The sequence below is a fragment of the Prionailurus viverrinus genome, chromosome A2 (assembly GCF_022837055.1).
Source record: "Prionailurus viverrinus isolate Anna chromosome A2, UM_Priviv_1.0, whole genome shotgun sequence".
Taxonomy (NCBI): domain Eukaryota; kingdom Metazoa; phylum Chordata; class Mammalia; order Carnivora; family Felidae; genus Prionailurus; species Prionailurus viverrinus.
The window spans coordinates 166,416,015-166,432,633 of NC_062562.1; the positions used below are offsets into that span (position 1 = coordinate 166,416,015).

The following is a 16,619-nucleotide window of genomic DNA, read 5'->3' on the forward strand; positions in this document are numbered from 1 at the left end:
CCTTCCTCGTGCACGGGGACGGGCAGCTCACCACCGTCTGTGTGGCCAAGGCTGATGTGTGTTCCCGTCGAGGTGCACAGGATGTCCCCATAACTTGTGTCATCTTCTCAGCATCTGCCCTTGGTTTTATCGTTACCAATCTTACTTATTTCCTTGTTTTCCTTTCTGAGGCGATTTTCACAAAACAGCCCAGGGACGTATTTATACTCCCTGCCCTCCATTTCTTTCCCATTCCTTGATGATTTGGAGCATTCCATCATCCCGTATCTTTTTCTTTCACTCACGGCCGCCTTTCCTTCTCTGCGTTTATGATCACACGGTATTTATCCGTTACATGAAAACAAGACACCAGCCCTTGGCATAAGTGTCTCACTGGCAACACGCCGACAATTCCATACATATGGGCTCGTCCTATGTATAGATTGATGTTTTTCTAAGTCAGGATAGGGGCGCCTGGGTGGCTCCGTCAGTTGAGCATCCGACTCTTGATTTCGGCTCAGGCCATGACCTCACGATCGTGTCGTGGGATTGAGCCCCGCATCAGGCTCTGCGCTGACAGCACGGATGTCTGCTTGGGATTCTCTCTCTCCCTTTCTCTCTCTCTCTGCCCCTCCTCGGCACTCTCAAAAATAAACAAACTTTTAAAAAATCATAAAAATCAGGGTCATGTTATTAAAAATTACGTTATTGAGTGTGAGTAAACAGCCCTAAATAATGCAGAATGGGAACTGCACACCAGTCTCACCAGCGGGTGTAGCTACAGACGTTGTAACCGCAGTATTGGCAAGTGGACCCACTCATGTATCCGAATCGTGATTCACTCTGAATCATGTACTCCTGACAGCAGCGCTTAAATATCAAGAACTCAATCAGCAAAACCCATTACAACTACAAAATAACAGCAAAATCCTTGATGATTACATCACAGACACTGAAAGGGTACCTGGTAAAGCTTATCAATAACTGCTAATAAAATTTCTGGGTGAGATGAAAAGGAAAACCTGCCTAAATATGACAACAACCATTTACCCTAAGCCAACTAGCAGCAAAAACCAATCTCAATGGCAGACAGTAGAACTATGTCAATTGCAGTCGGGCCAGAGTACTCACCATCACTATTCCTATTTAATGTGCTCTTGGAGATAGCAGGAACTGCCGTATACAAGCAGAGTAAGTGATGGGGAACTAGAAAACGAAAGAAAAATGTCTTTCTTTTCGGGTAACATAATTCCATCCCTAGAAAATCTAAAAGATGTTAGTTTACCTAAGCTGTAATTAATAAGGAAAAAATTTCATCTGGCTGAATACAGAAAATATGTGAATAAATCCGTGGCTCTCTCTTCACAGACTTAAGTACCTAGAATATTCCATTCACTATATGAACAAAAACAAAAGTTCTCTCATAAATCTAAGAACGGCATAAGACTTAACGCAGACTACAAAGTCTTATTGAAGATTAGAATTCTACATGCAACAAAAATATCTTTCAAAGTTAAAGATAAAATAGAGACAATATCCGAGAGCATTCACTGACCACACACTAGCACTCTGAGAAAGTGAAAGGAAGTTCTTTGGGGTAAGAAAGATTATACCGGGTGAAAGTTTGGATCTACATAAGGGAATGAACAGTGCCAGGAGAGGTAAATGTGGTCAACATGTAGCTAAGCTTTTGCTGGGAACTTAAAGAAAATGAATTGGCTAGTCCTGAAAAAAATGCATCTGTTTTTTTATAAAAGGGTCTTTAAATGTGGTGAAGATGTCCAGTTCCTTTTAATATAAGACTTCTAATTCTTTTCTCCTACACTCTACGTTGACTAAAAACCGCAAACATATACACATAAAATCTTTGGAACATGTTAGAATTTTCTTGGGCAGGACACCCAGAGCAGAAATCTGATACAATGCAGGGTGGAAGATAACTATAGTATAAAGGACAGGTTTCCTATATCATTATGTCCATAAGCTTCCCTTATTACTCCCAAAGGATTCAAAGGTGAGTTTTAAAAAGCAAGACCCAGCTCTAAGCCTTCTATGATATATACTTTCAGTAGAAAGACACAGGTTAAAATTAAATTAATATAAACAGACATACCATCCAAACATTAACCAAGGGAAAGCCTGAATGGTCCTGTTAATATCAAAGTAGACTACAGAAGAGTCCCTACTACTGGAAATAAAAAGAAATATTTCATAAGGATAAAGGGGTCAGTTCTTTAAGAAGGCAGAAGAATGCTGAAGGTATATGCAACTAGCAATAGAGCTATAAGATTTGAAGCCAGAATTGGTTGAACCAAAACCAGAAGTGGACAAATCCACAATTAAAGTGGGAGGTTCCAACGGTCCTCTCTGAGTAGTTGATAGAACATGTAGGAAAACAGATCAGTACAGAGACCAAAGTCTTGAAAGCACAGTCAACCAACTCACCTAACTGACATTGATGGGTCACATCCCTCACCAACAGAGAACACGTTCATTCTGAGCACACGTGGAACATTCACCAAAACTGATAAAAGTCTGGGCCATTAAACGAGTCTCAGTTTATCTCGGAGGTTGGAAATTACGCAAAGACCAGTGTCTGGCAAATACATAATTAAAGTAGGAATCAACAGCAGAAAAATATCTGGAATGTGGCCTGATGATTGAAAATTAAACAACCTGCTTTTAAGTGACGAATCGGCCAAAGAAGAAATCAGATGGGAATTAGGTAATGTGTTGAAATGAAGGGAAATTAAGACATATAAAATGAAAATTTATGGCGTGCAGGTAGGCAGCACTTAAAGGGAAATTTATTGCTTTAAGTGCTCCTATCATTAGATCTAAGCATGCACCTTAAAAAAAAACAAAACTAGAAAAAAAGGAATGACGTGTAAGTATGCAGAAGAAAGGCAATAAAGGGAAAAATCAACCATATGGAAAAGAAAAAAATAGCAGAAAAAAAATAAAACTCAAAGCTGGTTTTTGGAAAAGATTCATGAAATTGATCAAGAACAAAGATAAAGGACAAAAACCAATAATAGGAACAGAAGAAAGTCCCATCAGTACAGGCTTGGAAAGGGTAATCGAAAATATTTGTAGTAGCCATAGATCAATAAACTTGACAATGAAATGAGAATAAACAAGTGAAATAAATAAATCCTTAAAAGATACAAATTATCACAGCTCACTAAAAGTGAAATAGGGACTCTCAATAGTCCTATATTGATGTAAAAGGAATTAATGGTCCAAAAGTTCCACATGTAGAAAATTCAAGGTGCAAATAAATGGCTTCACTGGTCAATTCTACCAAACATTTAAGGAAAACATTATACCAGTTCTGTAAAAACTTACAAAACAAATAGAAGAGGAGGAAATACTTCCCAAGTCATTTATTAGGCCAGCACTTCCCTCAAGTATAAACCAAACGAGGTTATTACCAGAAAAGAAAACCACAGACTAATTTCCCTTAAACACAGGTGCAAAAATCCTCAACAAAATAGCAAATCATGTCTAGCAGTATATAAAAGGGTTAATGCATCATGACCTATAGAGATTATCTAAGGAATGCAAGTTTGCTTCAACATTTGAACATCAAACAATGTAATTAACCATTTTGACAAACTAAAAAGAGCAAAACAGCATAATTATCTCCAAAAATGCAGAAGAAGCATTTGAGATCATTCAACACTCATTATAAAACTCAACATCCATTGTAAAAATTCTGAGCAAACTGGAAATAGACAGGAGCATCTTCAACCTGATAACAGACATCTACAAAAGCACCTGCCATTAATACACTTACTAATGAAGACTGGATGTTTCTCCCTAAGATCAGGAAAAAGGCGACGTGTCCACCCTCATTATATTTCCGGACATTATACTGGCGGCTCTCTAGTGTGTAATTAGGCTATAAAAAGAAGCAAAATGCATCTAATTAGGAAAGGAGTGGAAAAAAAAACTCTTCAGCCACAGAAAATATGATTAGATAGAAAATTCTAAAGAATGTACAAAAAAATTGCTATAACAATTAATGAAATTTAGCAAAGTCGCAGAACAAAAGGTCAAGGTACCTAAATCAATTCTATTTCCATATGTTAGTAATAAACAACTGAATATTGAGATGTGTATATTTTACATATATAAAACATCAATAATGCCGAATACTTAGGGATACATCTAACAAAACACGGGCAAGAGCTGTACGTTGAAAACTACAAAGCATTGCAGAGATAAGTAAAAGATTTCTTTCAGAAGCCCTCGTTTCGAGAAGCTTACATTCTAGGGGAGGGGACGGGCACTAAATAAGATAAATAGGTTAAATATACATTATTTTAATAGGGAGTACGCCTAGGAAAATAAGGGATGAGGGTTATGAAAAATTGGAGGCAAGCCTATTGAGATTGCTAGATCTCATGGCCATGGAAGAGAGGGAAGTCTTCACTTAGAAGGAGGCTCCTGAGAAGAAAGCTGACAGGTGACAATCTAGAGCCTTTCAAGCAAGAGGAAGACCAGTCATGAAGACCACGAAGCCAGCGTGTGCCTGGCGTGTTCATGGAAGGTGTAGACAGCAGTGGCAGTGTGGCTGGGGTGCACAGGGTCAAGAGGCCATACTTGGAGGTGGGGACCAAGGAGTAGCCCCACTGCTCAGTGGGAGCTTTGACTTTTAGCCCACTGTGATGGAAGCCAAGGTGGTGTGGCTTCAAGCAGAGGGCAAGGTGATGATTCTTGTACTGAAAAGCTGGCCCCGGCCCCTGCAGCTAGAGTAGAGCACAGGGGACAAAGTTAGAGCCTGGGGACACCGCTGGAAGGTTACTGCCATGGCCCGAGTGGAAGACTCATGCTGAGACCAGGGTGGTGGCGGGGGGAAGGAAAGCCTGTTCTGAATAGACTCTGATGATAGCCCAACAGTGGTTTCTGCTTGGCTAGATCTAAGATGTGTGAGACAGAGGAGAGGAGAGCCGGGAGTTTGCCCTGAGTGGCTGAGGGGGTGGGGTTGCTGGGGCTGGAGGGAGAAGGGACAGAATATGAGGGGCTGTATTGTATTCACATTACCTTGAGTCTCCCACTTGACATTCGAGTGGAGGGGCCAGGGAAGCAGTGGGACATACACATCTGAAGGTCAGGGTCAAGTCGAGTTGGGTTCACAGGGTCTTGGACATGTGACGCTTGGAATCGTCAGCAGGTACTTGGATTTCATAGCCACGAGTGTGGATGGTGTCACCTAGGATGTGATTTCTGATAGGAAACCCAGTCATTTATGTCGGTTACTCCAACATTCAGAGGTCAGAGAAATGAAGGGAACCAGCGAACGTGCATGAAGAGAAGCATCGAGGAGGTATGAGAAAACCAGGTGTGCGTCCTAGAAGCCAAGCGGAGACAGGGTTTTGAGGAGGAGCAAGTGATGAGTTGTGCCAAGAGGAGAATTGAGACATCATGACGACATTAAGCAAGTTAGTCTCTGGTCACCTTGAGAAGAGAAGTGGGGATAAAAACATGGTAGGAGTGAGCTTCAGAAAAAATAGAAAACTCAGCATAACAGGTACCTTCAAGGAGACAGGGATGGACAGTTTTCTAAAGATAAAATCCGCATTGCCAGAAATATCCAATGAGGATCAAATGTGCCCGAGGCAGGGAAATAGGAACTAAACTCTCAGCGAGGCACCACCTGACATCCATCAGAGGGTCAAACGGGAGAATGGATAGCAGCACTTCTGCCAGAGAAGAGAGAAAGGATGCATTCGTTCATCAGTAATGAGAGTGTTAATTCCAGAAACATTTCAAAAAGCAACTGGGCAATATCTATTTGCACTTTTTAAAAACTTGTGCATCATCAGCCCCACCCTTAGAAACGTGTTCCATAAAAAACAAACGTGGGTGAGGATTTTTATTGCAATGTTGCATGTCGTAACTGTACTGGACACACATCCCAGCCCATCCTCGCCGCTCACAGCTTCTGTGTTTGCAGAGGCGGCCGTGTGCTAAACTGTGTCTGTAATGTCCAGATGAACACTCATGGTGCTTTTCCAGTCATTCCCAGATGTGTGCATAGTGGCCAAAAAATTGGGGTTCCAGATCTCATGCTGTGAACAGGTGTGTGTGTGTGTGTGTGTGTGTGTGTGTGGTCTGTGTCGTGCCATGCTTTCCATATTCTTTGTGCTTTTTCTTGGTGATTATGCTGTTTAAAATGGCCCCCAAGGATAATGCTGGAGTGCGGTAGTGTTCTGAAATGCAAGAAGGCTGTGATGTGCCATACGGAGAAGACACATTTGTGAGATGATTTGTTCAGCCTGAGTATAGTGTTGTTCACTATGAGTTCAGTGTCAGTGAGTCAATGGCATACAGTCAGTAAGATGTCTTGAAGGGCGCCTGGGTGGCTCAGCTGGTTAAGCATCTGACTTCAGCTCAGATCGTGATCTCGTGGTTCATGAGTTCGGGCCTCGAGTTGGGCTCTGTGCTCACAGCTCGGAGCGTGGAGCCTGTTTCAGATTCTGTGTCTCCCTCTCTCTCGCTCTCTCTCTCTCTCTCTCTCCCTCTGCCCTCTCCGACTCATACTCTGTCTCTCTCACACAAATAAACATTAAAAAAAAACTTAAAAAAATAAGATGTCTTTAAGCAGAAACACATGTGAAACAAGGTTATGTATAGATTGGTTGACCAAAGTATTGTGACCAGACCCTCACCAGAACCTAGCGCTGCGTTTCCCTTAGGAACAGTGTGCTGCAGTTTTCCCTAACCCAGAGTTCATGGGGACTTTCTAGAACATGACTGCCATGAATACCAAGAATCTTCTGTAACCACGCTTTAGTAAGGACTGAGTAAATCAAGAGATATCCACACCATGTAGTTCTGTGCAAGCTCTGAAGGTCAGCACTTCAGGCCAAACCAATTGTTGCTCAAGAAAACCCAGGTGAGGGATGTATGGTGTGATGTCACTTTTTGTTGTGTTTGCAAAACATCTGTGTGTTTGCATGTGGCCGTATGATCGTTGGTAGGGTTGCCCGTGACAGGTGGACAGAGAGTGGGCGTGGGGTCTGCACAGCAGTGTGATTTCATGTGTGTAAGATTGCCTGTGTACCATGAAGATATTTGAAGGAAGAACCACAGCTGGTCCTCTGCACACGGACCGACTTGGGGGCCGGTGTCTATCATGGTGAAAAAGCCAGCTGCAAAACAATGTATAGAATGTAATTCTGCCTTTTAGGGACCATCTTCTTGGAGCCCCTGGGGGGCTCAGCCGGTTAAGCGTCTGACTTTGGCTCAGGTCATGATCTCATAGTCTGTGGGTTCCATCCCACGTCGGGTTCTGTGCTGATGCCTCAGAGCCTGGAGCCTGCTTCGGATTCTGTGTCTCGCTCTCTCTCTGCCCCTCCCCCGCTCATTCTCTGTCTCTCTCTCTCTCAGTCAAAAATAAATAAACATTAAAAAAATTGGGGGACCACTCTGCTTAAAGTCAGCTTCTAAGTTTAAAGGTACAGAGAGGACAGAGTCTTGTGGGAAGGGATGATTGGTTTTCATGTTTACTTCTATTGATTTGTTTCCATAGATAACCGTAAGTATTGCTTTGTTGAAATTTGAAAAAAAAAATGAACAAAATGTGCAAAAGTCTCAATTGCCTGAATATTATTCAGCAAAGAAAAGATATTGCCATCTTTAATAGACTTCAGCGGATTTATTGCATACAAATTATATTAGCAGATTTTGAAAGAAGCAGCAAGCACAGATTCACTACAAGATTCTGAGCTATGTTACATGTCACACGTTAAAGTTCTTTGTGTTTAGGGGCGCCTGGGTGGCTCAGTCAATTAAGCAGCTGACTTCAGCTCAGGTCATGATCTCACGGTTCACAAGTTCGAGCCCCGCGTCGGGCTCATGTGCTGACAGCTCAGAACCTGGAGCCTGCTTCGCATTCTGTGCCTCCTCTCTCTCTCTCTGCTCCTCCCCTGCTCACACTCCGTCTCTCTCTGTCTCAAAAATAGATAAATGTTAAAAAAAATAAAATTATTTGTGTTTTTTTTTCCTTTTAGGAATCATTAAGAGCCATCCGATATGAAATCTCTCCAGATAAGGAATATGCTCTGTTTTCATACAACGTGGAGCCAGTGAGTACCGTTCTTTTCCGTCTATAAAAAATCGTTTCTCCCTTCTGAGACCCTATTAAGTATTTTCCCTTGAACCTTCATTCTCCGTGATCTTGGAATCCTGAAACGGTTGATGGGTCCTGAATTAGTCTCCTTTTATGCCACACTGCCACCTAGGAGAGAAGAAAGGTATAAAAATCCCTTTGGCAGGAAAAAAAAAAAAAATCACTCCTTTTCGGGGCAATTTCGTAGGATTTTCTGGAGGGACATGATTAGAAGTTGTCTTTTTATAAAGATTTATCTTACCCTTTTGTGCAGTTCTTTCTCTTGCCATTTTCTCAATCATACCATAAATTTTATCCCGAGAACAAAAACCAACTGTCAGGTTCTCCCTAAACTAAAATGAAATGTTAATTATCTCTTAGCCATCCTAGTATTCTAGACAAGACTTGAAATATCACTTTTCATTATATAAATCCCTGTTTTTAGCACTTCATATATGAGCTTCCCATAAAATCGCACCAGAAGTTTCTATAAAATCTCACTCTGGGCTTTAGTGGCTGCCTAAAACTAGCTCTTTCTTTTCCTTTTATTCTTTTAACGTGCTCATAATTTAAAATTCATCTTGGCTCTTTAATTTTAAATGAGCTCGAAGGTGAAATTTATTTGTATCAGTGAAGCAGATGTTCAGCTTATAAGAGATTAGCAACTTTAGAAATGTGCATTTGTGGAACTTTATTCTCTGGCAAGCAAAATACAGAATTCCACTGCCTTTCCTGTTCTTCTGAGACCATTCTGTCCAGGGTTTTGTGACGCTTCTGTGAGCTCTAAGGGTACCTGGATTTTAAGTCAAGCCTGAACACCTTCTTGGTGTGTTTGAGAAGCTCTTGTCCCGGCACGAGAAGGCTAGCTTGTTGAATGACATCCCGCTGGAGTACCTGGGGGCTTGGTTTGCATGGAGATCCAAGCCCAATCCTAGAATTTTTAGAATTTCTTTTAAAAGGTATTTGACAGCTGGATTATTTATTGGAGATTTCCATCTTTTTCCTCAAAATGTACATCTTTTGAAAAACTGTCTCCACTCTTCCACCTTCTGTTGTTTTAATGTCCATAACACAAAAGTTTTCACTGTTTCCATCCACCTCCTTTGGAACAGCTGGTCATCTTTATCTGATTGGGGGAGGTGAGGGAACTGGACGTGGTAGAAGCCATCCTTCAGCCTTGGGACTGTGCGGGTCCTATACCCACCCCTGGGCTTGCCTCTCTAAGCCTCAAGCACATGGGTGTGTTGGACGTGGATCACAGAGTGGTTCAGCTCCCTTCACGGACACCACCAAAAGTGTCATCTCTACTCTTGAATAAGAGAAAAAAAACTCAGCAGGTACTTGAAGGCTCTCATAGGGATGGGGTGATGCCTTTGTCGTGGGTTTGTCTGGGAGAGACACAGCCAACACCCATGTGAGAAAAGCTTAGGAAGACAGATACTAGTTCATCTTAGATACTGAGCCTCGTTTCTCATTGGGAGGGTCTCAACACCAGGATGGGTTGCCTGGTTTCCTCATGAGCTTCCTGCTCCTAGAAGCCTTCAGCACAACACTTTGTATTTGTTCTCCCAAATCTTACAGAAGCAAGTCTCCTATCTTCTCATCGGGGGGATGTGGGCGCATCCATGATTCTGTTCTGTGCATGGTAGAACTCTCCATTGGTCTTCCTTGTCTTTCCCGATGCTCCTTCTGAAAGAGTGCCATGGACTCCCATTCCAAGCAATGACTCTTTTGGTAAAGAACACTTTGCTAAATATGAGTCTTTGCCATGTAAAAACACTGGCTGTCCACAGGAACCTTGAAGGAACCGTTTCTCACCACACAGCATCCGTTGGCCTTTGGGGTAGGACTGTGTTGGAGTAGGAAAGTGTAAGAAACTAGGAGTGGATTTAGTGAACGGTAAAACTAATTGAAGTATTGAAAATGTGTGCTCTGTAAAAATTCTGTGCAAAGGGATACTTTAAACTTGAATCGAAGGAACAACCCTGCATGGTTTTCAAGTGCTGAGCAGTTACCAGACGTACAACTAAGCACAGGTCCTGTTCTTCTGGAGGAAATGTTGGCCCTCTGCAGGACGACTTGGAGTGGGGTGTTAGACATAACTTCCTAACTGGATAACTTAAGATGCAGATATTTTTAGAAAAGTGGGTGGCTTACAAGGGAAGGGTCTAGATCTGTACTTCTGGAGGAAATGGCACAAGCCAGGACTTTCGACTTTGTTTTTAATGTCTGTGTCATTATCCCTGGATATTAAAAAAAAAAATAGTTTCCATAGTCACATAAATTTTAGAACTCTAGTTAAACACAATCAAGTAAGTTTCTTTACTGAGGATATGTTGAAGCTTTTCATATTCTCATGTGGGTTACACAGTGTTTCCCAAATTGGTATGACCATATGTGATTCCTATCTGATGGTAGGGAAACTGGAATTCTATCTTTGGATCTATGTCTATCACATCCTTATTTGTGTGTTTCAAAGGCAGCCAGGATACCTTGTTTCTAGGCACAAACTCAACTTCTCACTGAAAAGACTGTCATAAAAAATAGTTTTGTATGAACCAACTGTCCAATTACCAGGCATCTCTCACATAATAGCATAAATGTTTCATTTGCAATCAAATTTCAATACATTGGGTCACAGCTCCACCCAGAATATCCAAATATTGCACTTTGCAATAGGAAAACAGCAATTCTTCCAACTGCTCCTCTCTGCTGCCCCGCCCACAGTGTACTTGCAAATCTAGCAGCCCCCGGGCTCAAGTGCTTATCTGGAACAATCAGCTCTTTGGAGCCCAGCTTCCTGCCTCAAACAAGGCGTCAGTGGGCATCTAGCCATGCTCAGGTGGGGACTGGATGGGATAGCCCATGGAAAGCACTTACCTGGCAAACCTAGGTAAGTGTCCTTCTCTAGGGCTTGGACACAGGGCTCTTTCCTCAGGAAGATTCAAGCTCCTTCTAGTCTTGCGGAGACACGTCCAATGATTCTTTTATATCTTCAGTTTCATTTTGTGCACTAAGTCGTGCAAAAGAGGCAAGCTACCTTATGTCATGGAGCCTGCAATACAGTCACGTAGGCACATAACCAGTGCCACTTGCGTAGAACTGCCAAGAGGAGTTTCGTGAGCGTAAAACAAAAATTTGACCCCGTTAGGTAGACCCGGAAAGGCTTCCAGAAGGAATCGGAACTTCAGCTGGACTCTGACAGAGTCCGGTGGGGAGGGTGTGTGTGGTGAATAAGAGGTACAGAGAAACCCAGTGTGGCTAGAGATAAGACGGGGCTCGCCCATCAGGTTCAGGGTTACAAAGAGGGTGGCGATATCTTGGGCTGTTCGTGGGCTTGCTTCTGGAACTGAGTTTCAGGCAACTCTGGGGCGTTTAACAAGAGTTTACAATTTACAAGAAAATGGCTGGAAAGATGGGTTGGGGGGCGCCTGGGTGGCTCCGTTGGTTAGACATCTGACTTCAGGTCAGGTCATGATCTCAAGGTTCAGGAGTTCGAGCCCCGCGTTGGGCTCCATGCTGACAGCTCAGAGCCTGGAGCCTGCTTTGGATTCTGTGTCTCCCTCTCTCTCTGCCCCTCCCCTACCCCTGCTCACACTCTGTCTCTCTCTCTCTCTCTCTCAAAAATAAACATTAAAAAATATATACGGGTGTGAATCCCATAAGCCGTGTCTGGAATGGAGAAAATTTCAAAAGTAATTAACTTAAAGGAGGGAAATACAACCGTGGGTGTAGATGACATGACCCATGGGGACAGTTACAGGAGCTATATGGAAGTGAAGAAGGCATAAGACTGAGTCTGAGGAAGTTCAATATGTTGTAAAGGTTATAAAGGATAAATCTTCTAAGGAGTAAGAAGAGAGTCCAAACCGATGGGAGAAAAGGCCACAAAGTGTCTTATTATGTGTATAACAGAAAGGAAATGCCCCAAAGAGGAGGAAAGCTGGCCACTGTGGACTCTGGACATCTGAACATTGTAGCACGGGGCTCCGCCCTGGCAGGTCCTCTGTCTGTCACGGTGATGTCACTCTTCCTTGTGGTGTGAGATGCCATGCCCGTGATGCTGAAGTCCTGGTTCACTTTCTGTCCTGCACCTTTCCTCGAAGCCTCAGGGGGAATGCTCTGCCACCAGATTGGTCACCATCGTGACCAACTCGCTCTGGATGCCTTTGGACCCTCTGTGCAGCCTTGTGCATCTTGGAAGTCCACCTGGGAGGCTCGGAGAGGACGCATTATCTGTCAGCCCCTGTCCTCCATCCATGAAGGGTAGCCCAACCCACCGAGCTCCCGCAACCGCACTTCTAGGTTGCAAGCCTTTGAGCACAAAGGGGTTCTCTGGCTGCGTCCGGGGCCAGATCTGGGGGCTCTCCAAATGCACCCACTTGGGGTTGGTTGAAGCTTGCATTCAGTGGCTGGAGTAGAAGTGGTGGATAAGGGCCGGGAGAGAATGGGGCAACCAGAACAGAGAGTCCAAGAGCTTGGATACAGATAGTAAGTAAGGCAGTGTCTCGAGGACAGTAAGGGCCGAAGGAGAGACACTTTAAGTTTAATTTTATACTATTCATTGTGTGTGCCTTCCTCTCATTGACTTAGGCTCACTGCAGCGTTGTTCCATTTCCCAGTTGTTTGACGTAAACTGGTTTGTTTGCCCATTTTTACATTGTCAGCTGCTCAAGGGAAGGTCTCTGATCTCCCGTCTACCCCCAGCCCTAGCCCAGGACCATCTTTGCACATTGGGTCCACAGGACGTCTCCACCCAGTTCGGGGGGCAGTCTCCCTCATCAGAGCAGCAAGCAGGCTGGGCCGAGAGTGACAGAAAGACAGCAGTCCCAGCCCTCAGGACCTAATGACAGCTACGCCTTCCCCATCCTGCTCTGCTTGTGAGAAACATGTCACTGGGCTCTGCCCCTGCGTGAGTCGAGGGGATTCCACAGGGAGTGAATGTGGGGGCCGGGGGGTTGTCGGGAGCACTTCAGGGGCTGCCTGTCGTACCATGTGTAAGAAAGTGTGGTTCCTTGTATCTGTGTGGCACTTGGTGACCCCACAGTCTGCTGAAGGACGTAATACACCCGCCGGGAGAGAGTAATAATCTTTCTTCCCCCGCCTTCAGAGTTTTGAAGAGTTGGAGAGGCCCCGGGAGGGCTGGGCCGGGAGCAGGAACACCAAACGGTCATCACCCCTCCGCGAATGACTTGCTGATGACTGAGGAGGGGGGCACACCACTTGAATTTTTCACCAGAGATGTGGGGATACCACTGTGTGGCCGATTAGTGACTCAGAGATGTTACAGATACCAATTATGGATAACAGCCCCCCCTGTCTGGGTTACACCACAAGTAAATGAATAATACCGGAAGACGCCTAACCCAGACCTTGACATACAAGAGGATTCTCTATCGTGTAATTTCTCGTTATCATTTTATTTGTATTATATTTTCAAGTTCAGCGGCCTAAAGATACCGCCTAAATCCATGCAAGCATAGTATTACCATCATCCTCTTAGGAACCCGAGTGAAAACTTTCTCTTTTTTTTATACTACTTCCAGAATCTCAAATTTAGCACTGAAATTAGAATACAGAGAGAAATCATTAGGCCATTAAACGTGGACATATTTCTTGTGGTTTCCTGGCACATATCTTGAAGAGATTTTTAAAGTTTTGTGCTGGAGAAGGAAAGTGTACCAAGAAATATTATTATGCTCTTTTGTTCTTCTAAGGATTATATATTCTTGGTTAATGGTGGCACCATTAACTAGTTGGGGAAGTTAATCAAGTGATTTGCTGTTCTGAGCCCAGATGGTGGTTCCTAGAGGCCTGGTCTTCTGTCTCCGGCTGTGTCTGGGGCCCCCGCCTGTGTCCACGACAGAGAGGTTTGGGGACCGATCTGTGAGGGCTGAGCTGGGCATTTCCCAGCGCACGGAGGGGGCAGAAAACGGGGTTTTTCTGGAGTCTCTAGCAATTTAAACTTCCAGAGCTGGTGTCACAACAGGAAGTGTCATGGTCCCTGAGCTTTCTGGACCCCGTCCCTCGGCTGAGAGAAGGGTCATGTCCACCTTCTGGGGCTCACTTCCCCGCACCTATAGGCTGATCCTGCTCCGACCCGAGAACGGGATGTGATGCTGGGCTTTTCACTGCAGAAATTTGAAGCGGTCTCACGTGGGATAACTTCCTGCCCTCTTCCTGTCCTCGGAGTGAGTGCTTGTGGCCCGCCTTGCTGTCTGAGCCACGGTGAACTTATAATTCAGGTGAAGCCTGAAAAGCACTCAAACGTGGACAGGCCTGATCGAGCACATTTGGCGAGGTGACCCTGCCCTTCAGTCTTCAGCGCACCTGTCCAGCGTGGTTACCCGTTACCTCTGGGTATGAGAGTTAACTTTTTTTTTTTAATTTTTTTTTAACATTTATTTATTTTTGAGACAGAGAGAGACAGAGCATGAACGGGGGAGGGGCAGAGAGAGAGGGAGACACATTATCGGAAACAGGCTCCAGGCTCCGAGCCATCAGCCCAGAGCCTGACGCGGGGCTCGAACTCACGGACCGCGAGATCGTGACCTGGCTGAAGTCGGACGCTTAACCGACTGCGCCACCCAGACGCCCCGAGAGTTAACTTTTAAAAACCAGCTTGAGACTCTGTAAACAGAAGGGGTTAGCTATAAATTATTGACCCCATATTCACGGGCTGACTCTATTACAAACGAATTCATGTGACTCGTGTAATTCTGGGCATGTGACTTCCTGTACCAATAATGCCATAGTTACAACGTGGTTCTGATGTTTCCTACCATCCCTTCCTCCTGAGAACCGACGAGATCTTTGCCCAGGAGCATCCAAGGGAGACGTGTGTCTTAATTCTCGGGCTGTTGGACTAGATCTTTCCGCTTTATCTGACAGCCTTTCCTGGGCCCAGCCCCGGGAACCTACAGAGCATTGCAGGGAGCTCTCTGTCTTCTTCTGCAGCCGGAAGGTGCTCCGCAGCAGGGGCGAGGCCGGCCTTCAGTGAATTCTCCCGGTCTTCTTCAGGGCCCAGAGGTGCCCTGTCTGATCCCCGGGCCCCCGCCCAATATTTCTCAGAAGCCCCGTGATTCAGTCTGGTGTTTCAGTTCCAACCGTCTTTTGCAGAGTTCGTGAGATACGTTGCCCACGTTGTTTTGTAAGCACCTTACAGTTGGCTGTTTACCTGTGGAAGGTCTGGTCGTCAGCCACCACGTCCACTGTTCGATTATGGAAAGTTGTCATTCGGGGTCTGAAACACCTGTTTTCACCCAGCACACCTCGGACCCCACGCACACGGTTCCGCCAGCTCGTGAAAACCCAACGGGTCAAAGTTCTTGCAAAACTACGTAAGGGCCACGCCAGCGTGTGGCCACGGGTGTGGATTTCCCCTCCCCACGAACCTCCCGCCTGGTGTCAGGGGTAAGTGTGGATTCTTCCTTGTCTGGAAGTTCGGTCGTCCGTTTTTGGTTGCTTTTGAAGTAACAGGTTCTTAGCGTCTCCTAGTGTACTGGTTTTTGTGGTTGTATCGTTTTAACACAAAACTGGTTCCAAACGTGTACACACACAGAATTTGGGTATTTTGTTTTGTTCATGTGCCTTTCTGTTCAGGTTTGGAGCTAAGTTTAAAAGCTCAGTACGAAGCCTAGGAAAAATGTGGTTCAAAGAGTGGTTCTTTTCTCATCAAAATGCAAACGTCGTCCGGGTAATTCTGTGTGTGTGTGTGTGTGTGTGTGTGTGTGTGTGTACGCGTGCACAAGCGTGCTGCTCCAGCAACGGGGGAGAAATAGAGGCTCTAGCTTACCTGAAGTACCCTCCGTGGATCCCAGTTTAAAGACGAATGCTTTTGAGCGTGGTTTCCATAGGGTGCTTGACACGTTTGTATCATGGAGTGCTGCACCAAGAGCCTATGTCTGCGTCCCCACAGGCGAAAGAACAGTCCTCAGGAGGCCTGCATGGTGGGCGGGGCCTGAAGCTTCAGTGGCTGTGGCCAGCAGTGGCCCGGTGTGCTGTGGTTCACAGGTGCCAGGAAACCTGTCCCCTCCCAGCGCCGCAAGCTGACCGCTTCCTGAGCAGCCTCCCTGATTGGTCTCTGTGCTTCCCTTCTTGTTCCCTGTCCACACTGGTCTCTGCAGGCGGCCAGGTGCTCTTCAGCCTGAAATAAGGGCGGTCTCCTGGCACCGTGCCTCCCCCTGCAGGCTGGCGGGACACCGGCATGTGACAGAGGCCTGAGGCCTGCGTGGCCTTCTCCTCCTGCTCTGTCCGGCCACAGCGACTTCTCTGTGGCTCTAACATTGCATGCCCCTGCCGACCCCAGGGCCTTTGAACTCACTGTGCTCCCTCCAGAACCTTCTGGCTTCTGGGAGAGGGCCCTTCTCGTGGTGGAGGAAGGAGGCAGGAGATGATCGAAGACGGTGTGGGCCGCTGGTGGATCGGTGGGCTCGTTGGGGTCCCGTGGTTGGTACCAGCTGGGGCTGCAGATTTGGCAGGTAGTGAAGTTGGGACTTAAAGTTGGGACCATGGACACTCG

At 45.3% G+C, this 16,619-nt stretch overlaps 1 protein-coding gene across 1 annotated transcript in view; it reads left to right on the forward strand.

The window, feature by feature from the left end:
* DPP6 (dipeptidyl peptidase like 6) overlaps positions 1-16,619 on the forward strand; it is a 713,986-nt gene that overhangs the window by 432,656 nt on the left and 264,711 nt on the right. Inside the window, exon 5 of the mRNA XM_047850332.1 lies at positions 8,001-8,075. Within this exon, the coding sequence (XP_047706288.1) occupies positions 8,001-8,075 (75 nt within the window). The remainder of the gene's footprint in view (positions 1-8,000; positions 8,076-16,619) is intronic.